We start from the raw sequence: 14,526 nt of genomic DNA, 5'->3' as shown, positions 1-14,526 counted from the left end.
CACTTGTTGCATTCAAACAGGCTTGTGCTAATGAGCTAGCAATACTACAAAAACCTGGAACTACTAATACATCTGATCGCTGTCATATGGACAATAGCCATCCATAAGAAACATATAATCAGCCCTGGGGAACATAATTGTGCCCACCCAACGCCCCGAGGTTCATCAAGCCTTCAGTGCCTACTGTACATACCCAAAAATCTAAACCACACAGAGCAGAAAATAGTAAATAGAGCAGAGAAAGCTTTTTGAAGAGGCTGTTAAGAGCTTAACGCATTCTCTAATTATAGATCTCACTTGCTCCCTTTTGAAGAGACCTGTAAATGGGAACACGCCAAAGTTTTAGATTACTACAAGTCTTATAAAAATGAGGAAAAGCAGCCCATTTTGGACCACATCGCAGCAGAATAGGAGCTTTTTTTTTTCTTACCTCCCCTCTCATTTTACTGAAATGTAAAACATAAAGTACTGATGAACTCTAAGAAGAAAAGGAACAGTTCACTTAAAGACTTACACAAGTAACACACCATGTGTCAAATGAGAGGGGAAGAAAAGGCTCTAAGAAAGTGTGAAAAGATTGCCACGTATAACACATAGGCTATATATCAGAGGATTTTGGCACAAGATAGATAGATAGATAGATAGATAGATAGATAGATAGATAGATAGATAGATAGATAGATAGATAGATAGATAGATAGATAGATAGATAGATAGATAGATGACACTTTACAATCACTCCTACAATGCTGTAGGAGTGTGTGACAGTGTAAACTACTGCATATAGCAGCCTTTGTTCTTCTACTCACACCCCTTCTGGAATAAGAAAATAAAGCGATGAAGGTCAGTTGGAGAGCAGACTGCCAAATATAGCCGCTGTGTTCATGTGAGGGCCAGACTCTCCAGAACGACAAGCCCAGCTCTGACCATGCCCTGTAATTGAGGAGAAAATAAGGACAGAAATTATATGTTTATTTTTGACAACAATTTTAATCTTCTGTGCTCTCCTTCAGAAATCGAGACGCCCACAAAAAGGCGCTGAATCTGTCTCACTCGAGACTGAAAGTTGAGTTTTTGTCTTTTTCAACAAATAAATGAAATTCTAAAATGAATGCAATATACCTGACAGACAGCCTGGATTACAATAAAATATAATAAATGTATCTTCACTGTTTAAACATCGCACAGTTTAATAATAGCACATTGAATAATATGACTTTTCTCACTAAATGCAGATTTATTTATCCAAATACTCAAATTAGTATATTCTTTTTAAAAATAATAGTTTTCTATGAAAAGCTTTTTTCTCATGTGTTCATTGTGACACTGGAGTTACATTGTATGGGAACAAATGAAGTTGTTTAAAATAAATACATTTAATGAACACATTTTTCATGTAGCTTACATAAACTTGCTTGTTGCTACTATGATGTGTATGAATATTTGAAATGTAAATATATGCTATAAGATATCTGTCAGGCAATAATATAAAAAGAGAGTAAAACTTTGGGTTTGTAATCCTGCAATGTTGAAGGTAATTACTTTTTATTTAAAATAAAAGATAACTAATTCCCTGGAGTACTGATAAACCTGAAGTTTTACAGTGAGTCAGTATGGAGTTATATGATTCTTGTCCTCATTTTAAATTAGTTTAACAGGCAGAGAGAGACCACTGCCATTAGCTTACATGCATGCAGCAGTTTGGGGGATACAACTTTAAAATTGGTAAGTCAACTAAATGCACATTTTTCTTCTGAAAGAGTTTTATCCCAGAAAATCAATAATGACAGAAAGTTATTGAGACGATTTGGAAAAAAAACCCACTTCGCAACCGTCTTTGGCAAGACTTTATATTCTTACATTTTCAAATGTCTCCTCTTTAATTTCTTCCTTTTTTTTTATCAAACGTCTTATTGAGGACCCCCCTCTCCACCCTCCATACCTCCCCATCCCCGTGAAGTTGCCTGTTTGAATTCATTTTATTTGATGCGATAATCTCTTCTTTATTTTATTTAATGACTTGATCCTTTTCTTCTCCGCCTGTCTCTGTAGTTCAGTCCCTTTAACCATCACAGTTAATGTCTAAAAAGGCAGTTAACTGCATTTAAGAATATTGGAAACAGAGAGAGGGTTGAAACCAGAATAATAAAATCTCGGATGGAAACCACAGACTCGGGCAGCTTAATTTTTTTGATTTATGTGTCGCAGGCCGAGGCTACATGTTCTATTGTTATTTTTCCTCTCTCACAGGAAAACGGCAGAGCGCTTTAGTCTGTTTTCACTTCTTATTTACAGTAATGTGTCTAATAGCGGCAGTACAAATGTACAGCGTGCTCTTGATGGATAAATCCAGGCTTGATCATTCTCTTGTGAGATGATGTTAACTGTTTTCCCCTCAGACTCCACTGGACTAATCCCAGTGGAAAAAATAATGCTAGTGAAATTGAAATAATGTCCGCATGGTGATTGATGAGTAACCCATTCATGCATTTATCTTGAAAAATGATTCAACACTCTCCGTTTTGGTGGGGGGTGGGATGTCCCTCTTTCTATCCACCAATCTCCGTGCATTCTCCTCCATCTCTGGGTTTTTTTTATTGCCTCTTAGCGAGTCTTCAAAGAGCCCAGAGCCTGTAATTAGGGGGCGGGCTCCCCGTGCCTCAAAACACTTCCCCGCGTTAGTGCCCAACTTCTCCCAAACTGTCCCGGGACTCAGAGCTTCTCCCACTCCCCTCAGCTTCCTTAGGATTTTGTTTCTCAGGGATGGCCGCATCTATTCTGGAGGTAGGGAATGTAATTGTAAGTAGATCTTTTTTTCTCCTTCTTCCTATTTCTATTTCACACTTACTTAACTGTTGTTGTGTCAATGCTGTTGAACCTCCAGCGAGAGTTTATATTAAAGTCCTGCAGTTGTGAGCTGGAGTTAGGGAGTAGTTTGGCGTCTGAAGAATGATATATGGCTGACTGTAAATGTGTGACACAGCAGGATAATGAACATTATAATGCGCACTAATGAGGAAAGATCTCAGGTCTTAATGGTGGGTGATTTTAAGCAATTTAAGGGTGAGCTGCTGAGTGAGACTGCCTCACTACCATGAAACTTTACAACTCACGTCTAAGCCTCTGTTTAATCTGTGCATGAGGGTACATTTACATTTCCTCTTTGAATATTACCTCTATATCCAAGAGCAAACTCAAAATGACAACTTTATAGCAGTTTATCTCAGATGGCCATGGGAGCTTGTTCAGTGGATGGAGGAGGAAGTCAGGAGGACAGCAGGCATTATCAAAAGAGCTTAAAGTCTGTGATGAAACATTATTAACCTGAAAACCCCCCCTAACCCACCTCTGAATGGAAAAACCTCTGTCTATGTCTTAAAGTTATGATAATATCTGAGCCAAGAACTATAGACGAGGATTGAATTGAGATATAGTGCGCCTGGGCTGAAAAAGACAACTTTTTATTTCCCGTAGGATTATCACAATAGCCTCATGATACCATAGCATAAAACTTAAAGAACAATAACATCAGTAAAATTACATATTGTAGAAACACTGCAAAGTTCTATAGAGATATTATAGGAATATAATAGGGATTTGTCATTGGTTATATCCACGTGTACAGGGTGTTACAGTAATAGAAAGACAGACATCTGATATGTTGTTAGTTACCTGCCACATGGAAAAGGGAAATACAAGAAAAGGGAGTGTTACACATTCCTTTGGTAGTGGGTTTCAGTCAGATATGCCCAAGAATCAATTAAAAAGCGGAAAATGATTTGTTTTCTAAAAGATTTTGAAGGTTTATATGGAATGAAACATGATGATAAACAGAGACAACAGTAGGCTACATACAGTACGTACAGTCTGTAATAAAATTAAACAGAACAATGGTGAGATTGTTGTGACACAACATACCATTAGTTTGTCTTCAATGCCATGGTGACCATTATAGAAAAAAGCCCACTTGGCAAGATATCTGTGTTTGCTATAACTGAGAAACAGTTAGAGTCAATGTTACAGCACTCATGATTACACAATGTCAGTCTCTGCATGTTGCCTGCGAAGACAAAACTTTACAGCAAACACGAATGCAAAATTAAGAATAGCTTGTAGATAGTGGTTTAAGTGAAACAAAAGAGCAAAAGGGAATTCCTTCTTTGCTGAGCAGAGCAGAACCTTCACAAGCATAAACATTCACTGCTAGAAATTACCCTGACCACTTTGAAAACGGAGAGAGCAGAAAAAGCCAGCGGTGGCAGTCAGACATAAGTTTTTTATTAGAGTTGACACTGACAGAAGCAGCGGCAGCAAGCAGCCATTTCCTGCAGACAGACAGTCTCATTTTCTTCCCTGTCTCCTTCCCAGGAAGACGCACGCTATGGCTCCAGTCCTCTGGCTATGTTAACTGCTACCTGTAACAAGTTTGGCAGCACAAGCCCCGTCAGGGATTCAGCTACACCCGGAAAGACCGGCAGCACTACTCCAGTAAAGAAACCCTACAACATGACCTCTGACCTTCAGACAGCTAAGAACGGGCGGACCGCAGACGGCAGTGGCCTGGCGGACTCCTACACTGGCTCCTTCACCACAGCTGGAGGAGGAGGCGGTGGGCTGCTTACCCCCACTGGAAGCCCCCCTCCTTCGGCCGGAGGCTACACTACAGAATATAACCCTTTCTCCCACTCCTTCCAGACCTCCGTCTCCCAGGATCCGTCTCTTTTAGTGTCCAAGGCCCACGCTACGGCCGACTGCCTTACCAGTGTCTATACCTCGCTGGATATGACACACCCCTATGGCTCCTGGTATAAAGCTGGTATCCACCCTGGCATTACTGCTGCTCCAGCTAATGCCACGTCTTCCTGGTGGGATGTCCACCCCAACTCCAACTGGCTGTCAGCAACCCAGCCCCAGACTGACGGAGGTCTCCAGGCCTCCCTGCAGCCTGTAGCACCCCAGGCCTCCCTTAGCCCACAGCTGCCCAGTTACAGCACCGACTTTACGCCACTCAACCCAGCTCCTTACCCTTCTGTGGGGCTGGGGTCCTCCTCACACCTCCTCCAGCCCTCCCAACACATGCTGCCCCAGGACATGTACAAGCCCAAGCCTGTGCCAAGTGCAGGGCTGATTGAGAGTCCCATGGGCCTAAAGCCTGGTAGGGGCTCAGGGGGCTACAGTGGAGGGGGTGCGCCCACCAGGTCCTCATGTGACTGCCCCAACTGCCAGGAACTGGAGAGGCTGGGGGCCTCGGCTGCATCCCTGAGAAAGAAGCCGGTCCACAGCTGCCACATCCCAGGCTGTGGGAAGGTCTATGGCAAGGCCTCCCACCTCAAAGCCCACCTGCGCTGGCACACTGGCGAGCGGCCCTTTGTTTGCAACTGGCTGTTCTGCGGGAAGCGTTTCACCCGCTCAGACGAACTGGAGAGGCACGTGCGCACCCACACGCGTGAGAAGAAGTTCACCTGTCTACTGTGCAACAAGCGTTTCACACGCAGCGACCACCTTTCAAAGCACCAGAAGACCCATGCGGACTCTGCAATGCAGGGGAAAGCTGTAGCTGTGGAGGGCGAAACAGATCCTAGGAGCGAAGAGAACACAGAGCTCAACACCAGCGCTGTACCCACCAATCCTGTCGCTGACCAAATCACCAATGGAGATGAGAAGACTGGCACACCTAATGGAGTGGAGAGCAGCAGTGGACTGTTGGAGATCTGACTTCATTAAGTCTTCAATCCAGTGGGTTTGTTGTAATGGTGAAAATATCACCTTTTAAATAAAAAAAGACAGTATTTTGTTTCAAGACATACAAAGGATGTCAGACCATGTTTGAAAAGACTTGATAATGATAAATGACTGAACATGTTGCAGGTAGCAATCATTTCATTTTCTCTGGACCACACACACACACACACACACACACACACACACACACACACACACACACACAAAGCCTGCAAACATACACTAGTGCACAAATGTATGCAGACATACACAAATACACACAAGTATGAGCAACTAAGTCAGGATGTACATGGACACACATACGCACATGTGAAAATACACGTGTACAGAAATGAGAAGTATACATGCTTGCACACGCACATAGAAAAGTATGCCTGCATGCACACACACACACACACACACACACACACACACACACACACACACACACACACACACACACACACAGAAGTAAACACACTCATGCACACATTTAGCCTTATACATTTTCTGCCTTTCAAATGAGATAAACCACTGGGGAAATTTAATCTGCAAAAGCAGAAGGAAAAGAGCTCTGAAGCCGCAAAAGGAAAGTAGTTTTAGAAGGAGACTTATGGTTAGGATGGTGGAGTTGATGGAGCATTGCATGCCTAGAGAAAAATCTGATTTACAGCTGTACTTTGATACTTATTCATTATTCTTGAAACAATCAATGGACAGTCTTACTTACTGCTTCTTGTTGCCAAAGACATGTTGATGTAAAGGGTTTTGCATTTAACTTTTGTTTGCTGTTTGCTTCTTACTATGTCTAATTTAATTTCATATTTACATAAATAATCTAATTTATGTCTTAAATTATACACAAGGAATATTATCTTGCACCCTGCAGGAAATATAATGCCTGAAATAACGCAAGATGGTTGAAGCTGGCCAAAAAGAAAATAAAATGCATTAAATTAAGATTTTTTTTCTTATTTATTAGCTATTACGTGGAGTTTGGGATTATGTTTTTAAAGATTTATTTATAGATCTTGAATTTAGATGTGTGCGTAAACTATTTCTATATAATCTTTTAATTGTGAAATCTTCCACACCTGGCAAAGTTATGATTAATAAGGGCTTCCCCTTATTTGTACATACTATATATTTACAACAATATATAGATATTGTTAGGTGTGTTATTTTTCTACTTTTTTTTATGTATTTTCTATATTTTGTGTAACTTTCCACAATGAGCAAGATCTCTATGATGCATCAGTTAAAAGAAACATAAACATAAGAGCTGAATTTGTTGCTCATGGTAGAACTGAACTACCACTGTGTGCTGATCTGTTTTGAAATGAGTGTATAAGATACTGTAAATAGCGATAAAGCATTAAAACCTCGTAAAGGTAAACATGTTGTAAAAGTTGTGGAGTGGAATCATGACAATTTTGGTGCTTTTAAGAGTAAAGAAATTTCAAAAGCATTTTCTTCACTGGTGTTATTCGTATGCAAAAGGTGCTTTAAGATGCAAAAAAAAAATTAAAAGCAGTCGTTCCTTCAGCATGAAGCTCACTCCTCCGCACTTCATCACTCACTGTCGTTCTCTTCATATCTTACTATATTTCCACCTCACCATGGCCAACCAAATACTTTCATTATCTTTTGCAGCACAAACAAAGCCGTCCACTGAAGTGAAGTCTTAACTCCACACAATGACCCCCTTTCAGAGAGCCACTGTAGTTACACTCAAGACAATTACTCCACTCTCCAGCTTGAGAGGGGTAATTACCGAGAGCGATGCTCCAGCAGAGTCAGTAGAGAGGAGAAGAGAGGATTAGGACAGGGGAGCTGTGGTTGTATTGTTTATTGAGGGAGGCGGTCAAACAAAGGAGGCCAATTAAGGCAGGATGCAGGATGAAAGATGTGATGTGGAGATTCGTACGCAGAGGAGAAGCTGGGCTGACCATTGAGTATATTTTACAGTCCGTCAAAAGTCTCTGTGCTGTAGATGACGTTGTCTTAAGGTTGTGCAAGAGTTGAAGTCACGACAAGTGGCCCTTGTGTTTCGTTCTGTCAGGTCATTCAAGCTATATTGCAGACTAATAAAAATACTTGAGGTGGGAGGACACTGCATTAAAAGAGAGATAGCCTCAGGGAAGACTAAATGAAGCCTACAACAGATGTGTTGAGTGCCAGACAAAGTCTTATTCGAAGAGTGAATCTATATAACATATAAACATAGTGGTTTACAGGTGAAACTGATTTTAAAGATGTTAAACAATTTCAGACATATGTTAAAATCCTTATCCCCAGCATGATTGTAAGACTACATATTCCACCAGTCTGGAAAAAGGAAAACAAACACTTTTTTCTAAATAAAAGTAAGTAGTTTCATCACAGAGGTGAAGACCTGTACAGCTGGAACCCCCCTGAAGCTACTGACTCTCCTGTTGTAACATTTACACTTCCCAGGCTGCATGGTTCCAATTTAGGGCTTCTAATGAGCTGTAGTTGAGGTCAATTTATATAAAACGTCCCAGGGCCGACTCTGTCATCAGGGACCGACATGTTTATGGTGGTCTGAAGTGGGCGCACGGTCGAGTCCACAACATAAAAGGCAAACAGGGGGAATGGGGTATGGGTAGGGTGTGTCAGGCCAGCGGGTGAGGGTGGGGGGTTAGGAAGATGGTCAGTGGCTTTTAAAACCTCTGCTGCTACTGGTATTTTCTGCCTTTTTAAAATACACTCCCTCAGTGGTGGTGGCATACTGTAGCCTTAACTTTATTTTTACTTCTTTTATTTAGAAAGCCAGGAAACATTAAGTGTTGCTTCAAATAAGGTCATAAAAAGAAAAATATACATGGAGTGACACATAGGGGCAAAAGAAGAAGCTGGACAATCTGTTCCATATGGTTTGCCCACACGTGCCCCTGTACTCCTTTTACAGAATCAAATCACTGCATTACACAGACTTGTTAGGACTAAAAAGGTTATTACAGTGGATCCCAGACACACCTGTTAAAGCCATCACACAGCCCATTTCCGACCAAACTAACACGAAGAAGTAATTTAAAAACATTCACTCAGGCAGTGTTTAGTTTAGCCATAAGACTTGATGAGTTACATAAACGTTTGCGTAATGAATTACAGCAGGGAGTTTCAGCTCCCTGACATTCCAGCTGTTTGAAATGAAAGAACAACTCATTGTGATGTGTTGAACAAAATGCTAATGAATCTCCTTTTCCTGCTATTATCTGGACCTAACTGAATAGTCAGGTAAAACAATGGACTGTGCTCTGACATAGCCACAGGCATGGGTGAACTACTTAAACCATTCCAATGCGTGCAGGGCAGGGGGGGTTTGTGGGAGGCATAAAGCCGGGACAAAAGCACAGGTGTCTGCAGGTGTGACTGGGTCTCTGTGGCAGAGTGGGGGGAGAAAGGGAAAAGAATGTCAGCACGCCCAGAGGCTCAGCAGTCAGGCCATAAGTAAAAACAAGATAAGGCTTTTTGGCAAAGGGGAAAGGTAAACTGACCTGAGTGAACCATAACATGACCTTAAGAGCAGAAGAGGTCAGGCTACATAAAAAAGGGGTTGAAGAGGAAAACACAACAGATAAGAGAGGGCAAGAGGTAAAAAGGTCATCCTATCTTGCAGATGTACTCTATGTCTATTTTGCTTATCATTTTAGGCCGTCATTAACATTTGTCAGGAATGGAAGCAGCATGTTACAAAACAGCAGACACAAACAGATGTGTCTCTGTGATTAAGTGCTTTTCTTTGTTCATGCCGTAAATTCACCACACACTGTGGTAACATGAGTTCAGATGATGCAACAATCACGTATCTTGCAGCACTACTTCCTTTCTCTCCTCTCTGAATCATTATCACATTGGTGGTGGAGGTTCAACCACCATCTCACTTTTTTTTTTTTTTGGCCTTTTCATGCCTTCATTAGACAGGGACAGCTGAAGATAGACAGGAAATGGGGGCAGAGAGAGAGGGGATGATGCGCAGCAAAGGGCCGCAGGTCGAAGTCGAACCCGGGCCAGCTCTACCCACTGCGCTAAACGGGCGCCCAACACCTTCTCACTTTTGACAAAGCCAGCAGCCGTGCATGTGCCTTGCATCATCACACTTGGAGTGCTTTTCATATTTTCAACTCTAACCGTACAAAGTCACAGTCTTTTCTAGCCCAGAACTGTCTTTAAAGTTTAAAGGGAGTCCTCCCTTGCTGCCCAATGCACCAAATGCGGCACTAAATGAGGCCATTTTGTTTATAGGAACTGTGGGAGGGTTGTGGGTGACTCTGTGCCCCTTTAAAAAGATAATATGCTTCCCATTTAATGGCCTCCGGATGACAAATTGCTTCCAGGGGAAAATTAAGTTACGAAAATTGCATGTGTGACACGTAAAGACATATCCACTCTACTTAGGATGTTTGACATCCATAATTCAATTATACGCAGCAGTAGGTGCAGTTAGGAGTTTTTTGAATAACCACATTTGCCCATAAGGCATGAATAAGAAAAAAAGTACATTCTTTGGCTCTTTGGCTATCAGTGATCACAAGTATTTCTCATCATGTAACCTTAATGTACATTTACTTGATAAATTATTCATTTTACTTCCAGGTTTCAGATTTAAGTTTACTTGAGGGGACCTTTAGTGAGAGCACATACAGTAAAGCTGGCATAGTTTATTTCATTTTGGCCACCATGCAAAGTTTTTTTTCACTGACAAGAGGAATAGCTCTATATCGCTCTTGGATATGGTTGGAAAAGCATTTGGCCAATTATAACCTAATACCCTTACAAATATCTAGAGCGCCCATAAACTGTTCTTTCCTTTTGAAAATGCTTACTATCTTCATGGTATTCTGACTTACATACAGCCCAAACCTCTTGTTTGCTTTTTTTTTTTTTTTAAGTTCAAGCCACTAAATGCTTCCTTGGAACATTTTAAGTGAAGGGATTTGACAGAGACAGTGCAGAAAAGGGGTTGTGGATATATAAAAACACAAAATCCTCAGGAGAAAAGGTAGAGAAAACACAATCAGGGAGACCTGCCACTAAAAGTACAGCGGTAAGTGAGAAATGAGAAGGCGGCCAAATAGCAAATGAATCTGGATTTGGATCAACTGAATGAGGAAACTGAAGAAGGAAAAAGAGTCAGGGAGGAAGGAGGGAGAAGAGAGAGAGAGAGAGACAGTAAGACAGACAGACAGAGAGAGAGAGAGTCAAAATGCAGAAAGAGAGCTGAGTGATTTGGGTTGGAAGCGGGGAGCAGGGAGCCAGGGTTGGCAGGGTTTTGGTGGAGGAGTGTGGTGGTTCAGAAGTCCTCCAGCGCGAGGCGCCAGTGTGTCCGGCGGGGGCCCTGACCATGAGCTGCCTCACCCCCCGAGAGCCACGGCCACAAACCCCCTCTCCCCCTTCACCACCAGCACCGCCACCCATCCAACCCAAAACCCACTGGCAGGCAGCGCTTCACTGAAGCTGCTGCTGCTGCTGCATGTTTATTTAATATTCTGAAGAAATTGAAATATCTTTGTGGGTTAACACACATACATACACAATTACATATCACTCACCCGCACACACATACATACTCGCACACATACGTTCACACACATTACCACCACAATATATAAATAAATAAAGTAGAGTAATAACGTTCTCTTGATCTGTGGCCAAGAATAGAGTTGGAGAAAATCTTTTTCAAATGGTGTTTTCAGAAGCGTAGAGGGAGGAGCGTGAATGTCTGACACTGCATGTTGCCTGAGCAGGCGGCGTGTCTCAGACTGACTCCCACAGAGGAGAGAGAGCATTACCAAAGTGGTTGACAAACAAGAAATAGTTCCCATGAGACAGGAGCAGAGTAACTGCAAAATAAATATTTAAATATATTATATTTAAATTTGCTGCTAGATTTCAAATGTTGGTTCCACCATACAGGGAACCATTTCACATGTTAAGCATATGAGCAACTCTGAGTGTGTGGTCTGTGAATGAGAACATGTATATGAGGCGTTTGTGAAGTGTTAAATGAATAAAAGTGCATGCCAGCCTTTTCCTGTGTGTGTGTGTGTATTCATGCACACACACACACACACACACACACACACACACACACACACACACACACACACACACACACACACACACACACACACATCCATAATGAGTCTCTGATCATTACAAAGCAATTCCTTCAGACAGAAATCCCTTAAACAGCCTTGGTTTTTGGGCTTCATGCTATCCCCCTTCTGTCTCCTCTCTCCTCAACAGCCACCAACCACTGCTGCTGCCAAAAATAACACAGGAGCGCCACTCGAACCCGCGCCTCACCACAGCACAGCTTGGCCGCAAGAGAGGGATCAAAACACACACAAAAAAGGAAACACATCATATTGTGGAAGGAGGGAAAAAGAGCATTCATACAGCTCCATGCTTGAAGATATCTACTGATGATTTTGGCAACCAAAGAACCACACACACTAATGCGCCAGGCCAAGACAGGGAAAAGGAAAGTGTGTTTGTGGATGTGTGTGTCTATGTGTGCATACATTTTGGATGTCCTGTAAACTCTAAGACGGCATTCATTTCTGATCTCATTCAGTCACTGATTTAACCACAAGCTCAATAAAAACACATTATCACGTTATAGGTCAATAAATTAGGGCTTTCAGCTGACAAATTAAGGCCCGGTGAACAAAGCGAATTAACGCTGAAAGTATGAATAATGAGTAGGAGGGGTATACTCTGGTCCCGGATAAATCATGGTGCTTTGATTGTAGGTTTGGGAGTTCAAATGGGAGACAACTTTACTCATTGTCATGGCCGGTTCACTTTGTGTTGCACTTGGCAAAATGTGCTTATCCACACGGACACACTGATGCCAGTGAATGAAGCCATCAGAGTGCAAGCTCTATTTCAACGGTGGCCAGCAGGGGTTTACGAGAAAACCATCATGAGATTAATTGTCCAGCCACAGAAATAAAGGAAATGATGGAAAGGTGGAAAATGTACTGAAATATTTTATGGAAGTGCTGCTACATTAGTTGGGCAGGAGGTTCTGAACGTGTGGGTCCGAAGGATTTTAAGGGTCTGCACGACTCCTCCGGGTATTCACCAGAGCAAAGGGATCCAAGCTAAGCAAAGAAACTCCACCAAAATTAAAGTTGTCCTTCTAGGGTCTTATTCTATAATTAATTGCATTACCATCACTTTTTGCTTGCCTAGATTATAAATAATATTTTCTATTTTATTTAAGCTTTATTTAGCCAGAGAAAATCCCAATGAGGCTGAGGTCTCATTTTGAATGGTGCCTTGGATACAGAACATAATAATAAAAAAAATATAAAAGAAATAAGAATAAAAGCAACTATCAAATGTCATATAATGCATAGTGTTAAAAAGTACAACTCCTCATATAACATATAACAAAGGGTAAAGGCTGCATAGGCCTATTGTCAATTCAACAGATTCTTAGTTGTATATTTATATTTCACTGTGTTGCATTTTGATTTGCAGGACATTCACTGTTGATTATATATAAATATATTCATTTCATTTTGGTACGTTGAATTTCTTTTATTTAATTGTAGTATGGAATTTTCTTCTTATTATAATAATAATTTTGATTAGATTTTTTCACGTAAAGCTCCATGTACCTTTGTTTTGAAAGGTGCTTTATCCATAAAGTTTGTTGTTATTTTATTTTATTTTTTTGCTTGTTTTTTTATAGATGTATAACTGTACATAGCAGTTCATGTCATTTTTGTTAAGTCCTGTTTATTTATGCTGTGTTTGTACACTGGGGGCAAAAAACTCCTTGTATGTGTGCACACAGCTGACCAATAAAGTGATTCTGATTTATTATTGAAGGGTTTATCTTTTTGAGTGCATGCCACAGACAGTCTGGGTCCAAACACTCATCTTTAGTCACTCTACCAAACTAGTGAAATCCTCCGTGCTTTCTGTGTTGCTCTTGAGTTGAGCTGACAGGTGCCAGACAACCCAAAGCACCAACAAAGCCCCGACTGAGAGGCTTGTCGGAGGGCAGATCAGTGACTGGCTGTCGCCCTCTTCTGGTTGATTGCAGTCATAACAAAGTACTTCCCCCAGGGAGGCAGAATGCATTATAAGTGGTCAGGCAAAACAAAGGCTCTCTCGGTAAATACTTGCTCACATGCAGAACCAAACGCGGTAGAAACAACTAACATTTACGCAGGTACAGTTGGCACTGGCACTTACTTGAGTACCGTACTTACATTTTCTGGTACTTTTTCCCTCCACTGCAGTTGTCTCACAGCTGCAGTGGGAAGATTTCAGCTAACTGCTAGCTGCAAAAAAATAACGTCACACTCATAAAGTACGCACGTTTTTTTTTTTTTTTTTTTTTGTTGCTTTAAATGCATTATTAACCTTTTTTAGACATTTTCCTTTTGGTACTGTGTTAGGTTAAATGCGTTTATTCTACTGTACTAGCTTTATGCTCAATGTTAAATGGACAACTTCTACTTTTTGGGTGACTATTTCCACATTGTGAGAGAGGTAACGTTTTCTCCCCATGTTTAACGTAAGTAACTCATTCACCTGTTTCTCACAATCGTCCATGAGGTCGCTGTCTGTGTGCTACAACCGCGTCGGTGTTTTCCGGTGCGCGAAACGAACGAACCCAAAGCGTCCGCGGACCAATCAGAAGTCGAGTTTCTCTGGGATCCGTCTCACGTCATATCTGTGCTGCGCATTTCTAAACTCGGGAGGGCGGGGAGGGTGGGCTTCGTTCGTCTACTCTTCACATGTTGTTGCTTCATT

General features: G+C 41.5%; 1 protein-coding gene across 4 annotated transcripts; it reads left to right on the top strand.

Annotated features, from left to right (window-relative positions):
* The first annotated feature begins 2,691 nt into the window (after positions 1–2,691).
* sp7 (Sp7 transcription factor) lies at positions 2,692–7,189 on the top strand. Of its 4 annotated transcripts, none has more exons than XM_051414313.1 (2): positions 2,692–2,784; positions 4,369–7,189. In XM_051414313.1, exons 1-2 carry the CDS (start codon positions 2,764–2,766, stop codon positions 5,713–5,715), a joined length of 1,368 nt encoding a protein of 455 aa, XP_051270273.1. In that variant the 5' UTR covers positions 2,692–2,763; the 3' UTR covers positions 5,716–7,189. The 4 variants fall into 4 exon arrangements, with proteins under 4 accessions (XP_051270273.1, XP_051270272.1, XP_051270274.1 ...); XM_051414312.1 differs by having other exon boundaries at positions 2,711–2,799; XM_051414314.1 differs by having other exon boundaries at positions 2,713–2,799; positions 4,373–7,189.
* The last annotated feature ends 7,337 nt before the right edge of the window (positions 7,190–14,526 follow it).

This window comes from Dicentrarchus labrax, unplaced genomic scaffold (genome assembly GCF_905237075.1).
Source record: "Dicentrarchus labrax unplaced genomic scaffold, dlabrax2021, whole genome shotgun sequence".
Lineage (NCBI taxonomy): Eukaryota > Metazoa > Chordata > Actinopteri > Moronidae > Dicentrarchus > Dicentrarchus labrax.
This window is presented reverse-complemented; position numbering and strand designations above follow the sequence as displayed.

What these genes read in the sequence shown, in the direction of transcription:
- sp7 (XM_051414312.1), top strand. Translation starts at nt 2,764, where the DNA reads ATGGCCGCATCTATTCTGGAGGTAGGGAATGTAATT. An exon ending in TGGAGGTAGGGAATGTAATT is followed by an intron (nt 2,800 to 4,368) that starts GTAAGTAGATCT and finishes TCTCCTTCCCAG; the next exon opens with GAAGACGCACGCTATGGCTC.